The sequence below is a fragment of the Aotus nancymaae genome, unplaced genomic scaffold (assembly GCF_030222135.1).
Source record: "Aotus nancymaae isolate 86718 unplaced genomic scaffold, 86718_ANA_hifiasm-v0.15.2.pri h1tg000007l, whole genome shotgun sequence".
In the NCBI taxonomy this organism is placed as follows: Eukaryota; Metazoa; Chordata; class Mammalia; order Primates; family Aotidae; genus Aotus; species Aotus nancymaae.
The window spans coordinates 3,714,746-3,742,537 of NW_026988418.1; the positions used below are offsets into that span (position 1 = coordinate 3,714,746).

General features: G+C 52.5%; 1 protein-coding gene and 1 non-coding gene across 2 annotated transcripts; one reads left to right on the top strand and one right to left on the bottom strand.

Annotated features, from left to right (window-relative positions):
* Nucleotides 1-1,518: 1,518 nt before the first annotated feature.
* Nucleotides 1,519-18,293, bottom strand: COL9A2 (collagen type IX alpha 2 chain). Its single transcript, XM_064372210.1, has 32 exons — nucleotides 18,133-18,293; nucleotides 16,831-16,905; nucleotides 15,611-15,646; nucleotides 15,464-15,526; nucleotides 13,970-14,023; nucleotides 13,715-13,750; nucleotides 13,598-13,621; nucleotides 13,189-13,242; nucleotides 12,788-12,841; nucleotides 12,626-12,673; nucleotides 12,379-12,435; nucleotides 12,242-12,295; nucleotides 11,853-11,906; nucleotides 11,421-11,474; nucleotides 11,268-11,321; nucleotides 11,088-11,141; nucleotides 9,205-9,258; nucleotides 8,741-8,794; nucleotides 8,474-8,527; nucleotides 7,188-7,232; nucleotides 6,760-6,813; nucleotides 5,846-5,899; nucleotides 5,532-5,585; nucleotides 5,376-5,447; nucleotides 5,121-5,156; nucleotides 4,984-5,028; nucleotides 4,863-4,895; nucleotides 4,542-4,688; nucleotides 4,145-4,199; nucleotides 3,624-3,812; nucleotides 2,806-2,883; nucleotides 1,519-2,380 (listed from the first exon to the last, which is right to left on the bottom strand). The coding sequence occupies exons 1-32, from the start codon at nucleotides 18,205-18,207 to the stop codon at nucleotides 2,181-2,183; spliced, it is 2,070 nt and encodes a 689-aa protein (XP_064228280.1). The 5' UTR covers nucleotides 18,208-18,293; the 3' UTR covers nucleotides 1,519-2,180.
* Nucleotides 18,294-25,937: 7,644 nt separating this feature from the next.
* Nucleotides 25,938-26,054, top strand: LOC135273567 (U5 spliceosomal RNA). Its single transcript, XR_010341343.1, has one exon. It is a non-coding gene; the product is annotated as a U5 spliceosomal RNA (small nuclear RNA).
* The last annotated feature ends 1,738 nt before the right edge of the window (nucleotides 26,055-27,792 follow it).

The following is a 27,792-nucleotide window of genomic DNA, read 5'->3' on the forward strand; positions in this document are numbered from 1 at the left end:
AGACCTGAAGCAAGGTCACTGGCAGTGATAATATTTCGGGGAAGAACATTCCAAGCAGAGGACATGGCATGTGTGTGGTTCGCATGTTAGAGGGACAGCATAGGCTGGCATGGCTGCAGTACCAGAATCCAAGCACAGAGGTGAGTTTAGAAAGGCGTATGGGAGATTCGTAGATCACAGCAAATGGTCTGAGTGATTCACTCACCAGGGAGTCTTTTATAGGCTACCAGCCACTGGTCCTTAAGAATTAACCCCCTTTCAACCCCTTCAAATTGCTGTCAGAAGGAATGAGATGTAACTTCATGAGATCTGAGAATCATCAGCCTCTCTGTGGTGCTGAAACCCTCCAGTGGACAATCTCTGGGAACGCTGCAGAGAGGGATAAGAAAAGGCCCCCAGGGCAGGTGCATGAAGGGACTTCAAGGAGTAGAGTGGCTCTCTAAGCCAAAGGTTTCAGGCACTAGGAGCAAGTGAGGGACCCAGCCTAGAGAAGGGAAAGCCCTCCTCTCCACCAGGTATGTAATAACTGAGAGCCTCCCAGGGCTCTGCTTCAGCTGCCTCCTGCAGCTTGCATCCTCCCCCTTCAACCTCTGTGCCCTGCATTCCAAGGGGTCCTTGGCGGCTACAGTAACAGCATGGCCTTCTGTGGGGACTGGGATGCTGTAACTTGGGAATTGCCCAAGCACTAAGGGTGAAGCCACATCAGTGGCCCTCAATCTAACCCCAGCTTGTCCCTCCTCTGTCCCTGGTTTGGGGTAGGGGGGATGATAATGTCACTAGTGGTTAAGTTAATGTGTGTTGAGGGGAAGAGGGAGGATGGGCTAGTGGGGGGCGGGGAGGAGAAGAGGGAGGAGGGCAAGGACGCTCCAGCATAGGGGGAACTTGAAGCCAAGTCTGTGGTAAGGTGGGAGGGCCTAGGCTTCAGCACATGCTTGGACTTCAGGCTCAAGTCCCTGAGCCCCAGCCCCGAGTCCCTGCCCCTCTTCTTCCTCCTTGAAGGCCTACAGAGCTATAGGCTGGGAACCCCCAGGTGGTACAGATCATATCTGAGTCAGTCTCTCATGGACTTTTTTCATCCAAGTCCATATCTGTTTTTCTCATGGACCTGGAAACCCCTGTAAGGCAAGAATGAGGTCTTCCAGTCTTTTACCACCAGCTCTTACCCCAGGGCCAGCACACCATGGATACTGAAACTCATGGAGGACCTTCCAAGTGACAGGCCCTGGAAAGACACTGGGTGTGCTAGTTTGGGATGAACAAGATACAGGTGAGTCCTTGCCACAGTCGTACAAAGGCTCAAAGGGATTTACCCAAAATTACACAGCAGGTCAGCATTCCTAGGTTCCTCCCACAGATATTCCTCAAAAATGCCATGCCATCCTAATGCTCAGAATTCAGGTGCCCAGAGAAAACGCCCCAACGTGCCCTTCATCTCCAGAGCCTCTGTCCTACCTGCCTGGGCAATGGAGGCCTAGCAACAACTGCCCCATCCATAAGAGAAGCCCAGCAACTCACACCCTGGTTTGTACCCAACTTGGGAGCTTTTATTTACAGAAAGGCCTGGGTGGACCTGGAGAGAAAGGGATTGGGGAGTTATGGGAAAAAGGGAAGGGAGATGATGTTTAAATACTCAGTTGGGAGGCAGGATGGAAGTAGTGGGGCTGGCTTAGGGGTAGCCGCCTCAGGGGAGTCACCCAGCAGCAGTCATCTGGTATGTCCAGAGAGTGAGATGGGATGAGGAATTCGCAGGGACCTCAGTCATTAATCCTCGAGCTGAGGGGCGGAACTGTAGCTGGGCAGGGCCCAGGCATCCCAGGGTGCCCACGTCTCACTAACCCAAGGACAAGATAGCCAGTGGAGAATGGTGCAGATTAAGGAGACGTTTGTTTTGGTAACAGCCGAATGATGCTCCCGGGAAGGAAAGCCACCCTATTCCTTCGGAGCTTCCACTCCAGCGACACCACTTGCCCTGTGTGCTGGCCTCACTTTTTCGCTCCATCAGTGTGCTCTCCCTCCCTTTCCCCCATGTCTTAGAATTCCTTTTCCTCAAAACTCCTGGGTCCCAGACAGAAGGTCCCGGGGGAGTTAGTTTACTGGGCTGGGGATGGGTGCATGTCCACCCAGAGGGGACCTGGTCCTTCCCCCCAGGATGCCTGCCAGGCTCTGTCCGGGCCTAATACTCAAGGCCCCTTGATGGATCCGGGCTCTGTAAGGCGCGCAGAGGCATAGGCCGAAGCTCCAAGGCAGGCTGCAGGTTCACAGAAGCCCGGCAGCCCCACGGGGCCTGGCAGGCCAGGTCGACCTGCCTCTCCTGGAGCCCCTGGGGACCCTCGATCTCCATCCTTGCCATTGATGGCCTGACCAGGCCGGCCAGGGAGTCCTGTGAACAGGAGAAAGTCAAGACATTAGGGGCACCTCTTATCTCAGCCCCAGAATTCTGAAGGTGGGGAAATTTTTCAAATGGAGAAAATGAGGCCAAAGTCACCACAGAAGGGTTTCTGCCCCAGAGGCAGAGATTCTGTGATTGTCCCCTACCCCTAGCTCCCAATCAGTGAGCCTTGGGAGCAAACGCCCCTTCCTTCACCTCTGTGAAATGATGGTGCATCCTGGGAAGTCCTGAGAGGCCCAACTTCCAGAGCTAGAACCACCCAGAGACTCTCAGGTGTTCCAAAGGGATGCAGAAGCTGAGTATCAAGGACTGAGCTGGCTGAACGTGAGGCCACCATGGAGAAGACCCTGGTGTCCACGTGTCATTAATTCCCAAACTGAGAAACAGACTGTAGCTGGGCAGGGCCAACAGCTTACCTGGGATCCCTGGAGGGCCAGGCATCCCGGGGTGCCCCCGTCCCACTTCTCCTTGATCACCCTTCTCTCCACGTTTTCCTGTAGACAAAAAAGGGACTATTCGTTTTTCAGAACTGGAAAATGCTTTTTCCTCTATTTTTTGCTGTGTTTCACACACAGAAATTATTCCTGCTTTGTGCTAGTTTATAATAGAGGAAAGTTGGAAATGATCATGCAAGGCTTCTTAAATAAAGGAAGGTGCAGACAAAGGATGGAAGATTATGTAACCAATAAAGTTTATTAAAGGAAAGTAAGCATAACAATCTAGCATTCACTGTGTACCAAGCAGTGGACTAAGACGAACTCTATGTAAACTACCTCTAAGGGTAGTCCTCACTGCCACACTGTGAGGTTGGTACTTTCAGTGTCACCATTTTACTGATGATAAACCTAAGGCCCAGGGAAATTAGCAGGAAACAACTTGTCTCAGGGCCATGACGAGAAAGGGGAGTCTGGATTCACACCCGTGTGTGGCTCCAGCCTGCCTGCTTTACTGCTCTGCTGGTCTGCCACCCCCTCTCTATTGACATGAAAAGATGCTTATAGGGTACCACTAAGCACATTCAAAAGGAAACCTCAGAAACCCTGAATTAGAAAATAGTACATTCATTTCCATCAATTTGCTACTGGGAAAGAAAACCTAGGAGTGTCTCCCTGACCATGTGGCTGAGGGAATGGGGAAGGGTCTGTATGTCATCCTGGGAAGGGAATGGGGAAAGGGCTGGCCCAGACAAATCCCCACTGCCTGGCCCCCATGCCCACCGCAGAGCAGCACTCACCCTTGGGCCCCGTGTTGCCGATCTGACCCACGGCTCCTACGATGCCAGGAATGCCCCGAGGGCCAGGGTGCCCATGGGGTCCCTGCTTGCCTGGGTACCCAGGGGGCCCAGGAGGTCCTGGGGGGCCCATCATGCCCATCGCACCCAGGGCTTCTCGCTTGGCACTCACGGCAACCTCTGCCAGTTGCTCTGGAGGGAGAGGGTGGGAGGAAGAGGGAGGTCTGTGAGATGGGTGCCAGCAGTGACACTAGGGGAGGCAGAGCATCCTGATAGGCCCTGGCCCCTGGATTTGCAGACAGAAAAGCACCCTGTTTAAGTTCCCCCTTCCTCAGGCTTTGTTTTGTGTAAGTCAAAGGTCCAGAGTGACTTATTCAAGGTCCCAAAGTCCTTCGGAGACTGGGCTGGAAGGAGCCCCCAGGACTCCAGATTCTCAGACAAGTGAACATGTGGAGGCTCCGGGAGGGGGTGAGGTGGGGGCAGTGTCTTCGAATGGGCTGTGAGGAGGGGTTGCTGCCCCTCACCTTGTAGCATCTTCAGCGCCACATCCACGATATGCTGGTCAGTGGCATCCCGGCCCTGAAAGCAGAGGCCTTTCAGGAAGAAGCCCCTGGCTGCAAGGGCCGACCGCTCCTGCTCCCACCTGGTTGAGCGTGAGGCCGCCATGGAGGAGACTCGGGTGTCCAGAGTCATTAATTCCCAGGCTGAGGAACAGACTAGCTGGGCAGGGCCAAGGGCTTACCTGGGAAGGTGGCGGGGTAACCCCTCAGGCTGCACGAACACCCTTTCTGTCTGCTCTGAGGCTTGGAACCAGTCTTGGGGGAAGTCAGTGGGCCTCTGAAAACCCCCAGCCTTTGGCGGGTAAGCCGCAGCTCCGAACAGATCTACGTAGAAGAATCACCTGCCCCGGGCCCAACTCACCGCCACGCCTTGTCTCCCGGGCTGTCCTGGCACGCCTCGGTTCCCGGCCAGTCCTCGAGGGCCGGGGAGACCGGGGTAGCCCTGAACCCCTGGAGCGCCCGCATCCCCGCTGGGGCCAGGGTAGCCGGGTTCTCCACGGACTCCTTGCTGCGGGAGGGTAGGGTGGGAGCAGAGACAGGTGAGAAGGCGCCCAGAGGGGTGGGCGAGATTGGGGGGTGGGGTCGATGGAGGGGGTGGGGCCGGGAGAAGGGAGGGGCCGGGAGAAGAGAGGTCTCAGGGCTGCCCAGGGAAGTCGGGGAACGCCGGGAGGGGAGGACTCACCTGTCCCTTGGGCCCCGGCTCGCCGGACTCGCCCTGCAGGCACACGGAGCCGCGGTCAGAAAGTGGTGGGGACCCCGGGGCCAGCCGCCGCTCCCCGCCCTTCCCCAGGCCGCGCGCTCACCTTCTCGCCTTTCTCTCCGGGAAGGCCGGCCACCCCCGGGTCACCCTGCAGAGAGAACCACGGGTCAGACGCGCGGTGGCGGCGAGGACGCGGAGCAGGGTTGGGGGGTGATTGGGGTCAGGGGCGCTGGGACTCACCACTCCGCCGCGGGGCCCAGTCTTCCCTGGGGAGCCCTGGAGAAAGCGGGGTATGAGAGATTTGGCGAGTTCCCCCCTCCGCGGGGTTCCCCACCTGGCTTTCGACCACCCACCTCTTTCCAGCTCCGCCTCGCCCACCAGACCAGAAGCCTGCGACCCAAAGGTTTGAAGGTTCCGGAAGGAACTGAGTCCTGCCGACCCCACTCCCTTGTCTTAGGGCCCCTTTCCCAGGTGTTTCCCAACCCCATCTGGCACCTTGTCTCCTTTGATGCCCGGCAAGCCTTGGGGCCCTGGAATTCCAGGGGGGCCCTGCTCCCCCTTAGGGCCCTGAGGAGAAAAGAAACCAAAGGAATACGTGGAGTGAGGGGCCTGGATATGACGCCCTGCCCACGTCAGCTGGCCTGCACTCACCTGCCGTCCCTGAGGGCCTGGCTGTCCCACTGGACCCCTCTCGCCCTGGTCACCCTGAAATGGAAAGAGAAGTTCTCACCCTCAGCAGCCCTCAGCAGAAACGGCCTCCCGCAGCTGGGCCTGACACTGCATGGTCAGCGTGCCCTCCGTTCTGACAGGGGGTCCTTTGCTCCACTTGGCAGACCAGCAAAGCAAACCCAGGCCCGACCTGGGGAGGCCTCTCACAGGCTGGACAGCGTAAAGCAGGTCGTGTATCCAGCAGTTCCAGCTGCTACAGAGGCCCCCAGGGAGGGGCCCCTGTGCCAGACACTTACCTTCTGTCCCATGATGCCCTGGGGACCAATTTCTCCTCGAGGCCCTGGCTCTCCCTGGAGGAAGGAGAAACTGAGGCTAAGCATTGACCTGGTGGAACCCTCCCTTCCACACCTGCTCAGCCCCTCCCTACCCTTGGGTCTCAGCTAATTTGCTTCATCAGGGAAGGCTTCCCAGACCCCCTGTTCCATGCTTTTGGGTCCCTGAACTTTTTTTTTTTTTTTTTTTTTTTGAGACGGAGTCTCACTCTTATTGCCCAGGCTGGAGTGCAATGGCACAATCTCGGCTCATTGCAACCTCTGCCTCCCAGGTTCAAGTGATTCTCTTGCCTCAGCCTCCCAAGTAGCTGGGATTACAGGCGCCCGCTACTACACTGGCTAATTTTTTGTATTTTTAGTAGAGACGGGGTTTCACTATGTTGGTCAGGCTAGACCTCAGGTGATCCACCCGCTGCTGCCTCCCAAAGTGCTGGGATTACAGGCGTGAGCCACCGCGCCCGGCCAGGTCCCTGTACTTTTCCTTCAAAGGACCCAACACAGTTTGAATTACTTTTCATGTGATCATTATTTCGTATCTATTTCTTTCACTAAACTATACCCTCCATGTGAGGAGGAGACTCATAGTTACAGGTATTTAATGAATGTTTATGCAATGAATAAATGAATGAATGACTCTGCCTGCTGGATTCCCAGTCTATCAGCTTGGCCATCTGGGAAAGTCACACTCCAGAACAGAGCCAGTCCCTACCCTCCCTGCAATGTACATAGGGAAACAGTCCCAGAGAGGAGAAAGAGCTTCCCTGGGTCAGTGGGTCAGGGCAGAGCCAGACTAACTCGGAGCTCTCCCTAGGTCAGGCCTCCACCCCACGGCCTCACCCTAAAGCAAGAACTCTTGTGTCAGTGGAGGGGGCATTTACCTCTTTCCCAGGGGGACCAGAGAATCCAGGAAGGCCCTGTGGGCCTGGCTCACCCTGCAGGGAAACACAGTTCTCAGTTCACTCTGGGTGGCCCAGTCAGGCCCTTGGCCTCAGGGAAACCCAACGAAGCCTAAACAGAGCCTGGAACCAAATGAATTGGGGAGGGAGAGAGGGTGTTCTTGGTTCAGTCCTCTTGGCTCTTGATTTTCCTGTGTTTGTTTCTCCTCTGGATCGAGAGCCATGCCATCGTATCTGCACTGAGGCAGGCTGAGGGGTGCATGGGTGGGGAGGTGGCAGGAGGGAGGTGGTTAGGCCCAAGGGGCTTATGTACGGGCTGAGCCTCTGAGACTTGGTGAGGCCTGGGCCTTGCTGTCTTCCTGGCCCCAGACTTCTTGCTCAATTCTGTCCCTGGCTTGGGATCACCTCACCTGATCTCCAGGGCCTCCTTTTGTCCCAGGCTGGCCTGGCACACCCTGCAGAAAGAAGTTGAAGTCAGTTTCTGCCCTGCTGCTTTGCCTCCCATCCCCAGTCCAGATTTCCCCCACCTGTGGGAGCTGAACAACAGAAGGCCCAGCCGTGGCATCATGAGCTTAACTCTACTTTCCCACCGTGGTGGGAGAGGAGTGGGGCATAGAGAATGGCCTGTCTCCTAGGACCTGGGTCTATGGGGAAGAGATGAGTACTTTATGTGCTCTCAGATGCCTGGGCCCATGTGAATCCATGCAGGAACACAAGTCTGCATGTGTGCACAGAAACAGGCTTGGCCACTCAGTACCCCCACAGGGAGGAAGGGCAGGCTCCCATGGACTGGAATCCAGAAGGTACGGAATGGAGATAGCCCTGAATGATGAGAAGGCACAAAGAGACCAGAAAGGGCATTTCAAGATGAGGGACCAGCAAAGGTCTAAAGGTGTGGAGCCGAGAAGCCTAGGCCTATTGAGAAGGGGAAGGACAGAGAGGGGCCATGACTGGTAAGACAGGAGGGGAAGGTTGGGGTCAGATTATGGTGGTCATTGAATGCTAAGATGAGCCACGAGGACAAAGATTGCATCTGTCCTGTTTATAACTGTTTACCTGCCACTTAGTATACCTCAGATATTCAATAACTATTTTGCTTTTTTTCTTTTTTGAGATAGAGTCTTGCTCTGTTCCCAGGCTGGAGTGCAATGGTGCTATCTTGGCTGAGTGCAACCTCTGCCTCCTGGGTTCAAGCGATTCTCCTGCCTCAGCCCCCTGAGTAGCTGGGATTACAGGCATGAGCCACCATGCCCAGCTAATTTTTGTGTTTTTAGTAGAGATGGGGTTTTACCACATTGGCCAGGCTGGTCTTGAACTCCTGACCTCAAGTGATCTGCCCGCCTCAGCCTCCTGAAGTGCTGGGATTACAGGCATGAGTCACTGCACCTGACCTCAATAACTACTTATTGAAGGACTGAACTAAATGGTTTTTTCCGGGAGGCCAGTGTGGGGAGCCATGGAAGGTGCTATAGCAGGGAAATGGTCAGATTCCATTTAGCCAACATGGAGGACTGGAATGGCCAAAGAGAAGGCTAGAGCAGTTGTCCAAGTGATGAGGCCTTTGCCAGGCCAGGAGCCACAGAGTTGGTAATGAAGCAAGAGGTAGTGACTGAGCAAGAGCCCTGGGTGTGTGTGGATTCTAACCTCATCAGCCACTTGCCCCTGGCCAGCCCCTGTGGCTCCACCTGATACTTACCGCTAGGCCCTGGTGGCCTGGGCTTCCTGGCCGCCCCGCCTGTCCTGCACTGCCCTAGGATAGACAGAGAACCAGAGGCACAAATTAGAGCTCCAGCCAGAGGCCATGGCTTCTACCCAGGTGCAGGTAGGGAAACTGAGATCCAGAGGCAAGAAAGGGCGTGTCCATGACACACCTGAGGACCCCAGACTCCAGGTGTTTAGAATCCTCATAGTCGGACTCAAGGCCCTGCCCCTGCCCCAGGCCCACCAGCAGCCCCACTCCTACCTTCATGCCAGCCATGCCTGGGGTCCCATCCTTGCCGTTGATGCCTGGGGGGCCCTACTCAGGAGGAAAGTTCAAGGGAGAGTGACAATGTGGAGATGTATGGGGTCAGGCCACCCACCCCTGTTCCTCTGCGAAAGCTGCAGTGTGCAGGGACTGAGTGGCTCTGGTCATCCCAGGAAACCCCACCAGCCAGCTGAAGGAGCTGAAGTGGGAAGGGGATGAGGGTCACAGAACACACTCCTTCCCTAGTGTGGATGGGGGTGTCCCCGACTGCTACAAGCTCCCCATGACCTCCCCTGTGTCATCACCCCTGTTTACAGGTGAGGAAACAGAGGCACAGAAAGGGAGGCATTTCCTGAGGTGACTGACAGCCAGGCCACCGGCTGCAGAGTTCAGTCTAGCATCCCAGGCTTCTCTTCTGGGGGTTTGGACAAAGCAACTGGGTCCCAGCCCCTGGCACCTACCGTGGCTCCCTTCGGGCCTGTGATCCCCTGGGGTCCACGAATACCTGGGCTGCCCTGCAAAGTGGGGAGAGATCAGGTCACCTTCAGCATGTTGGGTCCCAGTCTGGCTGTGCAGAGAGGGGAACAAGTGAGAACAGTGGCCTCTGGGTCCCAGAGTTCCTCTGGCATAGGCCACACTGTACAGGGGCTGGAGGAGAGGGCCTTGGGAGTACCCTTCCTGCCCTGGCACCAGCAGGAGGGAGGAGAAGTCAGTGTCAGGAGCCAGGCTGGGCTGAGCAGGAGCAGGGGTGGGAGCTAGCATCCACTGAGACCTGGCCAAGGCCCCACACTCCACTCAGCCAAAGCTGAAGTCAGTTTCTTCCCTGCTGCTTTGCCTCCCATCCCCAGTCCAGATTTCCCCCACCTGTGGGAGCTGAACAACAGAAGGCCCAGCCGTGGCATCATGAGCTTAACTCTACTTTCCCACCGTGGTGGGAGAGGAGTGGGGCATAGAGAATGGCCTGTCTCCTAGGACCTGGGGTCTATGGGGAAGAGAGGAGTACTTTATGTGCTCTCAGATGCCTGGGCCCATGTGAATGAATGTGTGGCTGTGAGCGAACACACCAACTGAATGCAATGTGTGGCTGCTGTTTGAGTCTTGATTTGAACAAGAACCGTGAAAAGACATTTTCGAGATAATTGGAAAAAACTGAACGGAGACTGGCCATTGGATGATGTTAAGGAGCACTTATTTGTCAGTTGTGATAATAAGTTCTTATTGTTTAAGGATATACACAGAAGTATCCAGGGCTGAGATGATAGGATGTTAAGGATGTACCTGAAAACATCAGAGCAAAGTAATAACAAAGCAAAGGAAGGAGGGGCCCGGGGGATAGAGGATGAAAGAATGGCAAAGTGTTAATAACTGAATTGGAACCTGTGATAGGTACTTGGGGATTCATTATATCCCTCTCACTGCTTTTCTTGTATAGTTAAAAAATTGCATTAAAAGACTAGATATAGCTGGGCGCGTTGGCTCATGCCTGTAATCCCAACACTTTGGGATGGTGAGGCCAGTGGATCACCTGAGGTCAGGAGTTCCAGACCAGCCTGACCAACATGGTGAAATCCAGTTTCTACTAAAAATACAAAATAAGCTGGGTATGATGGCGCGTGCCTGTAATCCCAGCCACTTGGGAGGCTGAGGCAGGAGAATCTCTTGAACCTGGGAGGCGGAGGTTGCAGTGAGCCGAGATGGCGCCATTGCACTCCAGCCTGGACAACAAGAGCAAAACTCCGTCTCAAAAACAAAAACAAAAAAACAGCTAGATGACCTCTGCTGTCCAATGGAAAAAGAAAAATATGAGAATTTTTAAAATTTTAAAGAGAAAATAATAATTTATAAAACTAAATAAATAACAGTTAACTGTGTTTTCTGCTCAATTTTTTTCTGTAAACTTAAAACTGCTTTCGCCCACAGGTCTATTAATTAGAAAAAAAAGAGTTAAGAGAACTGGGATCCAGACCAAATCCCATTAGCCCCATGGCTGATTTGCTGGAATCTCATTGTCTGGCCCCAGCGACCATGGGACTGGATCCCAGGGCTTCTCCTAAAGTCTGAGTTTGGGCTGACTGGGCTGTTGGCACAGATGGTCCTCCCCAGCAGGTCACTCACTTACAAAGACACATACACACACACAGTCACACTCACACACACACAGACATCCTCTCACACACTCACATACACATACTACACACAGCCACACACACCACACACACTCATATACACACACACTACACTCACATATATACATACTGCACACTCACACACACACACACAGCCTTAGATGGAGCCCAGTACTCCCCAGGGGCCCTGACTGAGCAATGGATGCCCGAGGACTCACCACGTCACCCTTCTCCCCAGCTCGGCCTGGTGGTCCCCTGGGACCTTCCTCACCCTGGCAAGAAAGACAAGCAGGAATTCAGGTCACACAGGCTCAGGGGGAGCCATGCCCACTCTGTGGCTGTAGCTGTAGCTGTAGGAGCTCCAGCCTAGGGGGCTGGGGGAGCAAACGCAGGCTTACCGGTGGCCCAGTGGCACCAATGGTGCCCAGCATGCCTTTATATCCACGAGGGCCCTGGGGAGAGATTAGGGTTGCGGGTCAGTCCTGGCTGAACCCCAGGGGCCAGAGGGCAGCTCCTGGAAGCTCTTGCAGGACACCCCTAGATTCACTTACCGTCTCTCCCTTCGGCCCTGCCATGCCCGGGTAGCCCCTGATGCCCTGGGGACCCTGTTGAGACAGAAAAGTGACAGCAATGGCAATTGCAAGGCCCACTTCATGATACCATGATGCCCACCTCCAATCTTACAGCGCCCTTTTGAGGTAGGCAGCAGAGTCTCTGTCTCATGGGTGGGACGTTGAGGTTCAGAGATGAGGTTACTCAAAGGGACAGTGGCAGACCTGGACCTCAGCCTGGCCTTCTTGCTGACAGCTTTGGTTCCTGTCCCTAATTCCTGAAAGTTTCAGCTTCCTTCTCCCCACCCAGAGATGCTCCCAGCTAGACACACTTGTCTCTGTTACAAGCTAGAGGCCTGAGCAGGGAAATGACTCCATTAAAGGCTCCTGGGGTGAGGGAGAGGAGGGCCACCGAGGCAACGTGTTCCTTACCGGTGGTCCAGGGATGCCTTGCTCTCCAGAGGCACCCACATCTCCTTTGGGACCCTAAAGGGCAGGAATGAGCTGTCAGAGAGGCAGGCAGATGGAAAAACACATATACAGACAAGCAAAGAAACCACCCCTTTTCCCCAGCACAAGCATACAGGAAGGACTCCTACAAACTATACAGTCCCATGTTACAGATAGAGAAATTGAGGCCAAGCAAAGAGACATGCTCAGAGACATGCCAACACAGAGCACAGGCCTCCAGCCCCGGCTCAAGGCCCTGTCCCCAGAACCCACAGGGGAAGGGGAAGGTAAAGGGATGACAAAAGGGGACAGAGCCCTGTAGGACCATCTCCACATATCCCCGACCCACAACCCTCAGCCCTGGCACTCACCGGCTTCCCCTGGCGGCCAGGATCACCCAGAACCCCACGTTTGCCCGCATGCCCCTGAAGGGAAAGAGAGAGCTCTGTACGAGGTCCCCTCCTGTCACCTGCTCCACCCTCCCAAGACTCAGGCCAGGAGCCCTCACCTTCACTCCCTGCAGCCCTGGGGGACCTTTCATCCCGGCTGGACAGTTGGTCGGACACTGGAAAAAGAAAATCCCACAGGGCCTGTGATCAGCTGGGCAGTGCGCCCCCATCTCGACAACTCCCGAGCTCTTCTCCACCTCACCTGGTGGAACCTTGCACTGCAGCCCCTCCCCATCTCTCCCAACGCCCCCATCTCCGTGGCCCCGCCTCCTTGCATTAGCCCCCGCCCCAGACCTCGCCTCTCACCAGGAAATCCGCACTGCCTTCCAGAAACTGGATGGTTCCTGGGCGACCCTGAGAGGAGACATGAAGATGGAGCCCAGCCTGACACTTCCTCGCAGCAGGCTTCCTCACAGACCCTTCTCCTCCCCTTGCACTTTGCCATGTGGGGAATTTGGGAACACTTACAGGTTTCCCGGGGGGTCCTGGGAGCCCCGATGGTCCATCTGGTCCAGGGTCCCCCTGGAAGCAAGAGGAGCCCAAATCATATCCCTGACCAGCCCTTCCCAGTTTATCCCAGTGCCCTCCTCCAGGACCTGCTGCTGCCCTGTCCGCCCTGTCTTCGTGGTCACCTTCTGAGAACCACCATCTTGGGAGATCAAGGCCTGATTGACAGGGGATGGGGCCAGCCCTTGGCATCCCTAAAAGACCTACCCCTGGGTGGACTCATAAGAGGGGCTTCTGCTCCAGACCTGGAGGAGTTTCCCAGTGGCCAGAAGGTGGCCCAGGAACTCCCAGAAAGACCAACGAGCTTGCCAGCTTGGAAACAGAGGGTGGGAGGCAGTGAGTAGAGGGTGGCTGGGGCTCACCTTGGGGCCTGGGATTCCAATCTCACCAGGGAGGCCAACAGGTCCAGGTGGTCCCTGGGGAGCAGAGAGTGGATGGTCAGGATGCCTCAGAGGGTCAGATACCCTGGGCATGAAGGTAGAGACAGGCACCCAAAGCCCATTTCTCCACTTTTACTTTAATTTTAATTTTAATTTTTATTTTTTGCCAACCCCAGAGAGACTGACAGATAGGCTTTAAGGACCAGAGAATTCCAGAGCCAGTGGACAGGCCCAGAGTTGGCTGGTCCTGGGTCTCTGGCAGGTCCACCTATTCCTGACACTGTCACAGCACACCAGCCCCTCCCCATGGTAGCTATTCCCTCGAAGCCTCTCTGTTGTCTCCTCCTTCCCTGGGAGTTCCAGGGACCCTGCCCCATCCCTGAGGACTTACAGGAGGTCCAGCAAAACCAGGGCCCTGGAACAGAAGGAAAGAAAATTGGGTCCATGGCTCCCTCTGCAGGTCCCTCTACCCCCAGAGTCCCTCCAAGCCCTTGCAGGTTGTACTTACCGGAAGGCCGGGAGGACCAGGAAGCCCGGGCTGGCCCTGCAAGAGCAACGAGAAAGGCTCAGAGACCAGGGTTTCCTGGGCCCCTACTTCCTCTCTACAGGAAAGGCTCAGAGACCGGGGTTTCCTGGGCCCCTACTTCCTCTCTACAGGAAAGGCTCAGAGACCGGGGTTTCCTGGGCCCGTACTTCCTTTCTACAGCCACGCCCAAACACTGGCCCTAGACTGCCCCTGCTAAGTCCTCAGCAGGCCACTTACCTTGACTCCAGGGGTCCCCATGGGGCCAGGCTCCCCCTTGGCTCCAGTTAAACCCTGAGGAAGAATGAAAATGTAGGATCAGTGAAGGGTAACCTGCTCCCTGACCCACAGAGCAGGGCAGATTCAAGAGTCCCTCCTGGGTGGGCCGAGGCTCCCTTTCACCAGATCTCATGAAGGCCTAGGAACCTCGACACTTTTCTTTCCTTTTCCTCAGTTCCCACAGTAACCCTAGGAGGCAGGCAGAACAATTCCCTTCTTTTGAAAGATGAGAAACCAAAGCCCAAAGATGTGGCTTCATTCCAGGCCCAGGCTTCCTGCTTCCGGGGTCAGGAGTTTATCAGACCAAGACATAGGTCAGACTCGTCATTTGCTTGATGTCCTGCCTTGGCAACTTTTTCTTTTTCCTTTTTTTTTTCCTTCTCTTCCCTTATCTTCCCTTCTTTTCTCTCTCTCTCTCTCTCTTTTTTTTTTTTTTTGAGATACGGTCTCGCTCTGTTGCCCAGGCTGAAGTGCAGTGGCGCAATCTCAGCTCACTGCAACCCCTACCTCCCGGGTTCAAGCGATTCTTGTGCCTCAGCCTTCCAAGTAGCTGGGACTACAGGCATGCACCACCATGCTAGGCAAATTTTTGTATTTTTAGTAGAAACGGGGTTTCACCATGTTGGCCAGGCTGGTCTCGAACTCCTGACCTCAAGTGATCTGCCCACCTCAGCCTCCCAAAGTGCTGGGATTACGGGCTTGAGTCACCATGTCTGGCCATTGGCAACTTTTTCGGAGCCCTAGTTTCTTATCTGGGTGCCTCTCTGGCTGGCTATGAGAACCGATGCACTAGTAGAAGGCAATGTGCCTCATAATCGTTTGGATGTGGTTGAGTTTGAAGGGGCTCTGGTGACTGTCCCAGCCTGTCACACCTCTTGAGCCAGCAGGGCAGAAGCAAGTCATAGGGGGAGGTTCTCCTTTCTCCCATCTTTCAGTGACTGACCCAGTGTAACCCCCACCAGATGACTGTCCTCATGCCCCAGGGGCTGGCTGTGTTCAGGAGCCTGTGGCTTTGGGGGGCCCTGGGAGCTCTGTAGTATCAGCTAAGCGATGTTTCTCTCCTGAGTGGTGCCTGCGGCTGTGGGCAGGGGTCGGGGGAAGGTCAGAGGAAAGGACAGGGCACACAAGGACAGCCCTACCCAATATATTCAGCTTGATCCTTGGAGGCCAGACATGTGACACTAAGTCCTGACTGCTGCAGGGGAGCAGGAGGAGCCTGAACCTCCCAGAAAGCAGAGCCTTTCTCTGGACCCCGGTTGCCTGCAAGTCAATGCCCCTGGGTGGGTGTGAGGTTCCAGGGAGGTCACACGTCACATCAAGGTGAGGGGGGCTCCCAGCTGGAGATTCTCCATCCTGTTGCCCATCTCTGAACAGATCAGCGAAGATGCCGGAGCCAGGCCCTGGAGTTTCAATTGGCGGAGCCATACCCTACCCCACCCGACACTCCATACTCACATCAATCCCGGGCTTCCCGTCTGGCCCATCTGGCCCAGGTTTGCCAGGCTCGCCCTTGGGTCCCTTGAAAACAGAGGGGGAGCAAACATGAGCCAGAGGAGGGAAAGAGCAGGAAGAGTCAAAGGCCAAAGAGGATAAATCACTCACCGGAGGGCCAGCTTTTCCCGGGGGCCCCTTGTCACCCTGCAAGATACAAGTTGGTGAGACAGCACACTATGGCTCACGCTACACACAGACCCTGGCAGGCCGCTCTCGAGGGCTCTCCTCCTCCTCTCCTCTCTTTTGTCCAGGTCCCCTAAGCCTTGCAATCTTTGGGAAAAGAGCCCCCTTTTCCTCAAAAATAAAAGTCAAAAACAAATCGTAGGTGCATGAGAATACCCTGGCCGGGCTGGAGAGGGTGACAACAACATGCTAGAAGGTACAGATATGCTGATGTCATGAGGCGCCAGCTGTGAGATCCACTACCGGAGCTGGGGGCTCCAAGCTGATGCCTCTTGGTTTTGGGCATGTTTGGGAGGAAGGTTGGGGCTTTGTGAAGGGGGATGAGCGAGTTGGGCAGCAGCTCTATTCCAGATTGTAGGACAGGAAAACGGGAAGCTGAGCCAGTGGTGAGGACCAAGGGGGACTGTGAGGGGGAAATTCAGTGTTCCCAAGGAGGGAAGGATCTCCTTCCCCGGTGACAAAGGACCCTTGGTGGTGGGCAGGCAGGACCGGTGGAGCCCGATTCTGCCCCAGAGAGGCCTCCAGGCATTTCAGAGCCCGCAGCAGCCAGGGCCTGGCCGAGGGCCCAGCATCCTGTGTTTGGGGGGAGGGGGTGGGGACACCAGGTTGAATAGAAGTCTGTCCAGACTGCTAAACATCAAGCTGCCCCCCTTGGGGAGCCTTCAGAATGAGGTATTTAACCCTCGCCCTGCAGGGAACAAGCCCAGCTGATTCTAAATCGGGGAGGAAAAAACAAGGGAAGAGACAGGAGTCTGGCCCAAGCTGGTCGGCGGTCTGGCCAGGGCGCCCAAGCGGCCCTGAAGAAGCGTCCAGATGTGCCAGAGGCAGAGAGAGGGCTCAGGCGCCTCCTACCCCACAAGGAGGGGAAGGGAGGGAAGGGGATAAGGCCTCGCTGTGAGCTGCGGCCGGCGGACTGAACAGCAGCTCCTTGTCCGCCGGCGGCTATAACGGGCTCCGCAAGTCAGAGCTGCGTTGAGGTTTTTGCAGAACAAACGGGGTCCTTGTGGTGCGGGCCGGCGCCGCCTACTGACGACGGAGGGCACTACATCTCCGGGCACCCCAGTCCCCACCCCCACCACAGCGCTCACAAAGTTCGCCTTTGTCCGCCGCCTCCCTCCCGCCGCGGTCCCAGGTTAGAGACTCACATCGATGCCGTCGGATCCAGGCACTCCCGGCGGTCCCGGGGGGCCTGGCGGGCCCCGCTCTCCCGGCGGACCTCTCTGAAAACACACACGGAGGAAAGCCCTCAGACGGTGCAAGCGGCTGGGGTCCCCGGGGCTGCAAGCGACCCAGGGAGCGGGGTCCTATGGGAGCACCTCCTCCGCGAACTCCCACGTGTTGAGAACCTTGTGCGTAGCAGGCACTGGGTACCATTACATGCATTATCTTATCGAATACTCAGAACCGGGAGGCGGGCGCTATGACGGGCCCCAGTTTGCAGTCGTAGAAACAGGCTCAGAACCATGAAGGGTCCATGGTCAATGGGAGTGGGCGGCGGCGCCAGGATTCCGCCCTGGGTCAGCCAGACTCCTTTCACTGTGCCAGGTTGCCCTTGCGCAGTCGCGGTGGGGAATAGATAGGGACGTGGACAGCTCAAATAAATCGCAGATGGAATGCAAGGCTCTGCCTAGCAGGCGACCGGCCCTCAGTGAGCCTGGGTTATCGTTCTTACGTGAACAGGCAGAGACAGCGCCTCCTCCTCTCCCCCTGGTGCGGAAAAAGCCGACGGGAAAGTTGGGGAGGTGCAGAGAAAGGGGGAGTAGAGAGGTGAGGCGGGTACTCTCTTCCCACTCGGAGCGCCCCTCCCACAGCACAGCGGACTTGTCTTCCCAGGGGTGCCCCTTTTAAGAGGCCAGCTCGGACCCAAGCAGGGGTCTCAGTGCCCACGACCTCCCCAGGCCGCGAAGTGCCAGGCTGGTGCCCCGCAGACAAGCTCGGAACAGCATCCAGCACCCGACCCGGCCCGGGCCCTGCCCCACCGGCGCGCCCGCAGCCCCCGGCGGCTCTCGGAAGGGAGACGTGGGCTGGCGGGCCGGGCCGAGAGGCCGCCGCGGGGCGACAGCGGCGTCTGGTTGGAGCCGGCGCCCCCTGGGAGGCGGCGGGGGGCGGAGGCTGAGCTGCGGGTGAATGGGCACCATTGTGCGCCCAGCCACCTGGGCTCCCGGGCTGCCAGGACCGGGCGCCAACTTCTGCCCCACGCTGCCTGTCCCGGGCAGGGCCGCGCGTCTCGGGACGGGTCCCCTCTGGCTCTCCGGCTCAGCCACCTCCATTCACCATCCCGCGATGGCCACCCACCGAGGGTACCTGCCCGCAGCGCTGTCCTTAGGGGGGCCCTGGGTCTAGGGGTGTCAGTAGGCGCGGGACACAGGCAGAGCTCCTCCAACCCGGGCCCCGGGCCCCATACCCCGCACCCTGGACCCTGGCAGCGGAGGGGCTGCGGGACTTACGATCTGCGCCAGAGCGAGCACGAGCACCTGGAGGAAGACAAGAAGGCTGCGGGGGGCGGCCGCAGCGGCGGCCATGGCGGGCAGTGGGGTCGAGGGGGACGGGTGCGGGTCCGCTCACGCACCGACGGCAGAGGCTCCTGGCGCTCCGGCGCTGGCTGCTCGCGGGCGGGGCGGGCCGGGGATCCTGAATATGCGGGGGGCGGGGCGGGGGCTGGCGGGGGCTGTCACCTGAGAGGACCGGCGGGGTTGCGGGGAGGGAGGCCAGCGCCCGACATCCAGCTCCGCCCCGCTCCGTCCAGCCTCCCGCGCCCACCCTCTGTCCTCTGCCTGGGCTTCCCGGGGGCCTCAGCCTGGTAATACGAGGGGATACCGGGATGCGGGACGGATATGATGGTCCCGTTTCTTTGCGAGGAGCCAGAAGGCAGTCTGAGGTCCCCCGCAGGACCTTCAGGGCCCAGCACCTTTCCCCTGACGCTCAGCCTGCGCCCCATCACTTACCCCACGTCCCCTCCTGGGCCCAGGCTGAGTGCGCCTCGGGCTCTGCAGACCTTGCTGCAGGCTTTCCCCAGCTCCTGCCCACATTTCTCCCCTCTCCACTGGCTCCTTTCTCTCCAAGTACAAACAAACAGGCCTTTTCCATATTAATATCCCAGAGTCCTTCCTGGATCGGCGGTCTCATGAATACTCCATCGGCCTCTTCCCTCTTGCTTCACTGCCAACTCTTTAGTGGAATTGTGTGCATCTCCCCCAACAACTTCCTCACCTCGCTCTCACCTCCCTACCTCTGTCCCAACAAGCAGATCCTTCTCCTGGAGGTCTCCAGGGAAACCCAACCCTTCTTCAGTCCTCCAGGCAGGAGGCTGTTGGCATCTTCACCTGCCCTTGAAAGGTGGGTGAAGCTCCCGCCATCCAAGCTCCTGCCATCCAGCTCCCCCTTTTTCTATTGCTGTTTATTCTCTGCAGCTGCCTTAAGCACTGGTGTGTTTAAGATTGGGCCTTTTCACTCCATGTTCATAGAAACAACTACCACTTTATTCACCAGAGTTTCCAAAAGCCACTGTCCAGAATAGCCTGACTCCAGAGAGCCTTCTCTTCCCTCCCACTCGCTTAAGCAATATTGGTAAAGTGATTTGGAATCTGACTCTGTCACAATTATGGATATGACCACAGCCACCTAAAACACTATGAAGTCTCAGTTTCCTCATCTGTAAAATGGGGATAATAATAGTCCTTATCTTTTTTTTTTTTTTTTAAATAGTCTTTATCTTTTCACTCTGTCGCCCAGGCTGGAGTGCAGTGGCATGATCTCAGCTCACTGCAACCTTTCCCTCCCAGGTACCAGCATTTCTCCTGCCTCGGCCTCCTGAGTAGATGGGACTACAGGCGTGCACCACAATGCCTGGCTAATTTTTGCATTTTTAGTAGAGATGGGGTTTTGCCATGTTGGCCAGGCTGGTCTTGAACTTCTGACCTCAGGTGATCTGCCTGCTTCAGCCTCCCAAAGTGCTGGGATTACAGACATGAGCCACCCTGCCCAGCAAATAGTACTTATCTTAAAGGGTTTTTGTGATGGTTGAATGAAATGGCTCATGTGAAGTGCTTAACCTGCACCAGCACATAGTAGGTCCTTGATACATTTTAGCTTTCATTATGATTTATGGATTATTGTTTTACCAGGTTGGCATCCAATGTAGGGAAGCTGGCCACAGGCAGATCAGCTAAAATGATGAACCTAGTTGGAGCTAGAAAAGTCCAATTCCGCTGGGCAGGTTAGTAAAGGGCTCTGGACTTTGAAGGGTTGTCCTGGAGCTGAGTTTGGGAGAAAGAGCTGGAAAGAATATAAGTGCTCTGCCTGACAGAGTGAAGAAGAATTTGAAGTTTGTAGGAAGATGAGAGGAGGAGGAGGAGGTAAGATAGGGATGATGAGCGTTGCTTGGAGTGGGTGGGGGGTATAAAGGATTTTTAGAACTGAGATGTCCAAATTCAATTTTAAGTTGTTGGTTTTATGTCATTTATTTCTTTATCTCTTGTGGGCTGACCACAAAAAGGCCTTGTGTGAGTATTATGGAAAGAAGATGACTTTCACAGTCTCACAGTCTGGACAGCACACATTGGTGTATCAATTACCTGTTGCACCATAAAAAAACAGCCTAAAATTCAGCAGCTTAAAATTACAATTTCTTTTCTTTCTTTCTTTCTTTTTTTTTGAGATGGAGTCTCACTGTGTCACCCAGGCTGGAGTGCAGTGGCACTATCTCTGCTCACTGCAACCTCTGCCTGCTGGGTTCGAGCAATTCTCCTGCCTCAGCCTCTCATGTAGCTGGAACTACAGGCATGAGCCACCATGCCCGGCTAATTTTTTTGTATTTTTAGTAGAGATGGGGTTTCACCATGTTGGCCAGGCTGATCTTGAACTCCTGATATTGTGATCCACCCACCTTGGCCTCCCAAAGTGCTGCGATTATAGGCGTGAGCCACCATGCCCAGCCTAAAATGACAATTTCTTTGGATTAGGAATTCGGGAGTGTCTCTGCTGGTTAGTTCTGACTTGGGGTCTGTTATGAGGGAACAGTCAGATGGTAGCTGGGGCTGTCCCTAGGAGGCTTCTGCATTCACATGTCTGATGTCTGTACTGGGAAGTCTTCAACGGCTGGGGCTGGAACCGTTGGAGTTTCTTGGACGGTTCTCTCCTTGATCCCTTTGTGGGCTTTCCAAGAATTTTTTACGACATGGCAGCTTTAAGTAGCTTTATGTCCTCTATAGCAGCTCAGAGGGAATAGGAGAGCACCAGACTGAAGAGAATTGCCTCTCAGGACCTGCCCTTGGAAGTCATGCAGTGGCACTTTCACCACATTCTTACCGTTGAGGCAATTACAAAGGTCTGCCCAGGATCAAGGGGAGGGAACAGAGACCCCACCTCTTCAAGGATGAGTGTTAATGTCACATTTTAAGAAGAGGATGGGAGATGAAATTTATTTATGTATTTATTTCCTTCTTGTGAGACCGGGTCTCCCTCTTTCACCTTGGCCGAGGTTCAGTGGTGCAATCACCGCTCACTGCAGCCTCAACTTCCCGGGCTCCTGATCCTCCCACTTCAGCCTCCTGAGTAGCTGGGACTACAGGCACGCACACACCACTGCACCCAGCTAATTTTTTATATTTTGTAGGCACAGGGTCTTGCCATGTCTCCCAGATTGTCTTGAAATCCTGGGCTCAAGCAATCCTTCTGCCTTGGACTCCCAAAGTGCTGGGATTACAGATGTGGGCCACTGTACCCAGCCTGGGGATACAAGTTTTATTGGTGCAATCATCTTTGGAAAATACATCCTACCACACTTGGGGTTATAAACTGAACCAATCCAGTGGTAGCTGAAGCTTAAAACTGGAGCCAGTCAAGAAACATTTTAGGTAAGGCTTTGGACCACAAGACCTGGACTGGAGGTTCCAGCCAGTTGCATACAGGTGTTTGTTTGTTGGTTTTTGGAGACAGGCTGGAGTGCAGTGGCACCATCTCAGCTCACTGCAGCCTTGACTTCCCAGGTGCAAGCGATCCTCCCACTTCAGCCTCCTCAGTATGCACTTGGTGCATAGGACTCTTTTTTTTTTTTGGTAGCCTCCTCTATAAAGCGTGTGTATGTGTGTGTATTTCATATGAGAGAGGGAATATTATATGTATTTGTGAGGTGAAATATCTACACATTGTATTTAATAAATATTTGATGAATTAACTCATTGAAACTTTTAATATATTGGAGGTGAAGAATCTTTAGTGAAGATTCTTTGATAGAGTTGACGTAGAAATGGGTAATGAGAGAGGTGCATAGGACTCTTAAGGCGCAGGGAGACTCTGAATAAGTGGTGAGCCATATATCTACATTTCTGTATAAGAAAACTCCATGTTGGCCGGATGTGGTGGCTCACACCTGTAATCTCAGTACTCTGGAAAGCTGAGGCAGGAGAATCACTTGAGGTTAGGAGTTCAAGAACAGCCAAGGCAACAGAGTGAGACCCTTGTCTCTACAAAGAGAAAAAAGATTAGCAGGGTGCCATGGTGTCTCCCAGCTGCTTGAGAGGCAGAGGTGGAAGGATAACTTGAGCCCGGGAGTTCGAGGCTGCAGTGAGCTAGCTATGATTGAGCCATAGCATCCTAGCCTGGGTGACAGAACAAGACTCTATCTCTAAAAACACAAAAAATAAGAATAAAAACATGAAAACAAATGGCCAGGCATGGTGGCTCATACTTGTAATCCCAGCACTTTGGGAGGCCGAGATGGGAGGTTCCCTTGAGCCCAAGATTTCAAGACTGAGCAACATAGATGTATATATAATATTTTTAATCTATGATGAAAGTATATATATTTAGTTTATGATAAAGGTTAAATTCAAGAGCAGTGAGAAAAGGGTAGACTGAATGTTGAGGTAATTGGTCATACAATCAGAAAAAATTCAAGTCAGATTTCTCTATCAACATACCCAAACTATATTCTTGAACAAATTAATTGAGAGCCTAAATATAAGGATAGCAAATTACAAAAGTCCTAAAAGAAATTTTAAAAATAATTTTTTGGCATGAAAAACATTTCTGGGTAGTACACAAAACCTAAAATAGATAAGAAAAAAATGCTTAAAGTTGACTTTATCACACTTTTTAAATGTTTTTACAATAAACATTATAGATAAAATTAAAAGCCAGAAAAGTAATATTCACAATATACATTACCAAATAATATTGAAAACATACAAAGAGCTCTTACATATCAGAAGACAAGCTCTATGAAACATTTAAAAGAATATCTAATTAAATATTCTACAAACTTTTTAGAGAATAGAAAAATAAAGAGCATTTTCAAATCCATTTATGGGGCTGATATAAACTTGATACCCAAATTAGTGATGAGCAGTAAGAGAAAGGAATGTCAATCCATGTTATGAACATAGATGCAAGAATCCCATATAAAATATTAACAGATTGGGCTGAGTGCAGTGGCTCATGCCTGTGATCCTAGTACTTTGGAATGCTGAGGTAGGTGGATCACCTGAGGTCAGGAGTTCAAGACCAGCCTGGCCAACATGGTGAAACCCTGTCTCTACCAAAAATACAAAAATTATCTTGCATGGTGGCACACACCTGTAGTCCCAGCTACTCAGGAGGCTGAGATAGGAGAATCGCTTGAACCTGGGAAGTGGAGGTTGCAGTGAGGAAGATTGCACAACTCTGTCTAAAAAAAAAAAAAACAAATAAAAATGAAAAATAGGCCAGGTGCAGTGGCTTATGCCTATAATCCCAGCACTTTGGGAGGCCGAGGTGGGTGGATCTCCTGAGGTCAGGAGTTTGAGACCAGCCTGCCCAACATGGCGAAACCCCATCTCTACTAAAAATACAAAAATTAGCCAGAGGTGGTGGCAATGCCTGTAATCCCAGCTACTCAGGAGGCTAAGGCAGGAGAATTGCTTGAACCTGGGAGGAGGTTGTGGTAAGCCAAGATTGCACCACTGCAATCTAGCCTGGGTGACAGAGCAAGACTCCGTCTCAAAAAAAAGAAAAAATTAACATATTGAGTACAGTAATCTATTAAAAGATACGTCATGACCAGGTTGGTTTCATACCAGGAAAGAATGGTTTCGCATGAGAAAACCTATTAGTGCAAAGAGTTTAAGATTATATCAAGGACACTAAAAAAGCAACTCAAATGCCTGTTTTTGCTTCACCTACCATAGTAATTTCTTCTGCAGGAGTAAGCCTGAAAGTGAGGGCCTAAGAGGCCAGGTCTTGGACCAGGAGGGAGCATAGACACCACGCCCTCCCCAGCCTCATCCCTTCTCCCAAGGAACAATGCACAGAACCTGGACACAGCCTCCTAGGGACAAGAGCCAAAAATACTAGGAATATAAATGTCCCTTCTATTTCCTTTCATCAGAATTAACTCAGGATTTCTTTCCTTTCAATGCAATTTTATGTTGTAGTCATTGAGAAATATTTGACCAGAGACTGAACCTGATTCATCCCCTGTGCTCCCCAATTGCAGAAGTTCTTAGATTTTGTTTTAAAGAGACAGGATCTCACTATGTTGCTCAGGCCAGACTGGAACTCCTGGGCTCAAGCAAACCTCCCACTTCAGGACCCTGAGTAGCTGGGACTACAGGTGTGTGCCACAGAATCAGCAAGTTTAACAGATCACTGAAACAACCCCCAACTCACACGAGGCTGAACCTTACTTACGGACCTTCCCTAACTATACCCATACCTCTCAGGGGCAGGTTCTCAGAACTCAGTTTGGAGCTCATGGACTAAATCCTCCTTTTTTTTTTTAAGGGCTTGAAGTCACAGCACCTCCTGAGCAAGACTAAATCCTCTTACACCTTGCCAAATGCACCAGGCTCACATCATTTCCTTGATCATCTTCCAAAAGCTCTCTCCTTGCTGTTCTGTTTCCCCTCCCCTGACCCAGCATCCGAGTTCTCTGCCAGTCTCCCATCCTAACCTTTCCACGGTGTCTTCTGGGACACAGGTTCAACAATCAGCCAACTTCCTTATTGTTCTCAATTTCCTGGAGTGTGTCCTCCACCTCCAAGCCACAGAATTCAACATGATCCTTGGTGACAACAATCCTCCCCTGCAGCCCTCTTACACGGAGGCTGATTATCCTCTCACACCCACATCCCTGAGGGACGGGGGTGGAATCAGTGTCTACATTGTTTCTTGTTAAAAATTATATATTTATGTATTTTGAGACAGGGTTTCACCCTGTCACCCAGGCTGCAGTGGAGTAGTGCCATCAGGGCTCACTGCAACCTCAACCTCCTGGGCTCAGGCGATTCTCTCACCTCAGCCTCCAGAGTAGCTGGGAGGTGCATAAGCGTGCACCACCACACCCTGCTATTTTTTATTTTTTGTAGTGGGGCTGGGAGGTCTCTCTATGTTGCTCAGGCTGGCCTCAAATTTCTGAACTCAAGCCATCCTCCTGCCTTGGCCTTCCAAAGTGCTGGGATCATAGGCGCAGGCCAGACTGCACCTGGCCTCCACATTGTGTCTTTAGATGTTTTTCCAGACACCTCATTGTAGAAATCCCTACTCTCTTAGGCATATACCAACTGATTCTTTTTTTTTTTTTTGAGATGGAGTCTCACGCTGTTGCCCAGGTTGGAGTGCAGTGGCAGTGGCACGATCCCGGCTCACTGCAACCTCCGCCACCTGGGTTCAAGTGATTCTCCTGCCTCAGCCTCCTGAGTAGTTGGGATTATAGGCATGGGCCACCACACCCAGCTAATTTTTGTATTTTTTGAAGAGACAGGATTTCACCACATTGGTCAGGCTGGTCTCAAACTCCTGACCTTGTCGTCCCCCTGCCTCGGCCTCCCAAAGTGCTGGGATTACAGGCGTGAGCCACTGCATCCAGCAATTATACCAACTGATTCTAACATCCCTCATCCTTGTTGCCATCATCCTTTTTTCCCTGGGTCACTGTCTCTCACTAGCGATTTGGGTGCCTGGATCACATCTTTCCCTCCTATCAGAATCCTGGCATCACCTGGTGCACTTCAACAACTTCTTTTTTTTTTTTTTTTTTTTGAGACAGAGTGTAGTGGCATGATCTCAGCTCACTGCAACCTCCACCACCTGGGCTCAAGCAATCTTCCCACCTCAGCTTCCCAAGTAACTGGGACTACAGGCATGCGTCACCATGCCCAGCTAATCTTTTGTATTATTAGTAGAGATGGGGTTTCTGCTGTGTTGCCCAGGCTGGCCTCAAACTCTTGGACTCAAGTGATCCACCCACCTTGGCTTCCCAAAGATTAAAAGTGTGATGCTCTGGTTTTACTTCACAACAAATAAATCTTTCACCTTTTACTAAAGATTTCCGTGGAGAGGAACAATTATGAGTTTATAACTGAATTTTTTGATATCCTGCTTAGGCAGGGCTCATTATATTAAAAAAAAAAAAAAAAAGTGTGAGCAACTTCTTTTTTTTTTTTTTTTTGAGATGGAATCTCGATCTGTTGCCCAGGCTGTAGTGCAGTGGTGCAATCTCGGCTTACTGCAACCTCTGCCTCCTGGGTTCAAGCGATTCTTCTGCCTCAGCCTCCCAGTTAGCTGGGATTAAAGGCATGCAGCACCACGCCTGGCTAATGTTTTGTATTTTTAGTAGAGACGAGGTTTCTCCATGTTGACCAGGCTGGTCTCGAGCTCCTGACCTCAAGTGGTCCACCCATCTCGGACTCTTAAAGTGCTGGGACTACAGGTGTGAGCCACTGCACCTGGCCTCATTGTATTATTTTAAATGTGTGATAATATTATATATTTATTTATTTATTTATTTTTGTGACTTTAAATGTGTAATGATATCTTTCCATGATTTGAACTTGCATTTTCCTAATGGCTGTTAATACTAAACATCTTTACAAGTGCTTATTCTCTGTATGTTCTTTGTTTGAATGTTTATGTCTTTTGCCTGTTTTCTAATTGGATGCATTGGCGACTTCTTTATGTATTCTAGATATGAGTCCTTTGTTAGACGTATAGTTTGCAAATATTTTCTCCTATTCTGTAACTTGGCTTTTTAGCCTCTTAAAATCAGGTCTTTGCTAAGCAAAAGATTTTAATCCTGATGAAGTCCAATTTATTGTTTCTTTTTTTTTTTTTTTTTTTTTTTTTTTTTTTTTACATATTTTGGTTTTGGTACCATGTCTAAGAACTTGCTGAGCCCTATGTCTGGAAGATTTTCTCTATCTTTATACTTTATATTTTCATGCTTTACATTTGATTTGTGATCCTTTTGAGATAAATTTTGTATAAAATGTGAGGTTTATACCATGGTTCATTTTTTTGCCTATGGATATCCAATTATCTTTCAATCACTAAATTATTTCTCAGTTTAAATAGATCCCAGTGGTAGATGGAGCTCAAAGTAGGCGATTCCTCCCACTGTATTCTTTTCCAACTGGTTTTAGATACTCTTTTTAAAATTATTATTATTATTTTGCTTTAGATATTCTAGTTCCTTTGCCTTCCTGTATAGATTTTTGAACAAACTTGTCTGTGTTTACGAAGAAAACATCGTCTTGATTTTTGGTAGGAGTTGTGTTAAACCTGTGGCTCACCTGGCATCTTTACTATATTGAGTCTTCCAATTCATGGACATGGTAGATCTCTTTATTTATTTAGATTTTCTTTGATTTGTCTCATCAGCGTTTTGTAGTTTTCAACATATACGTCCTGGACATTTTTTTGTTAGTTTTGTCCCTAAGTTTATCATTTTCAGCGACTGTGATGGTATTTTAAATTTTGTTTTCCACGTGTTCATTGTTAATATACAGCAATACAATTTATTTTTGCATGTTGATCTTGTGGGTTTGGTTTTGTTTTGTTGTGAGGCAGGGTCTCACTCTGTCGCCCAGGCTGGAGTGCAGTGGTACAATCACAGCTCACTGCAGCCTCAACCTTCCTGGCTCAGGCGGTCCTCCCACCACAGCCTTCCAGATAGCTGGGACTACAGGTGAGTACCACCATGCCCAGCTAATTTTTTCTATTTTTAGTAGAAATGGGATCTCACTATGTTGCCTAGGATAGTCTCAAACTCCTGGGTTCAAGCGATCCATCTGCTTTGGCCTCCCAAAATGCTGGGCTAACAGGCGTGAGCCACCACACCTGGTCATTTTCTA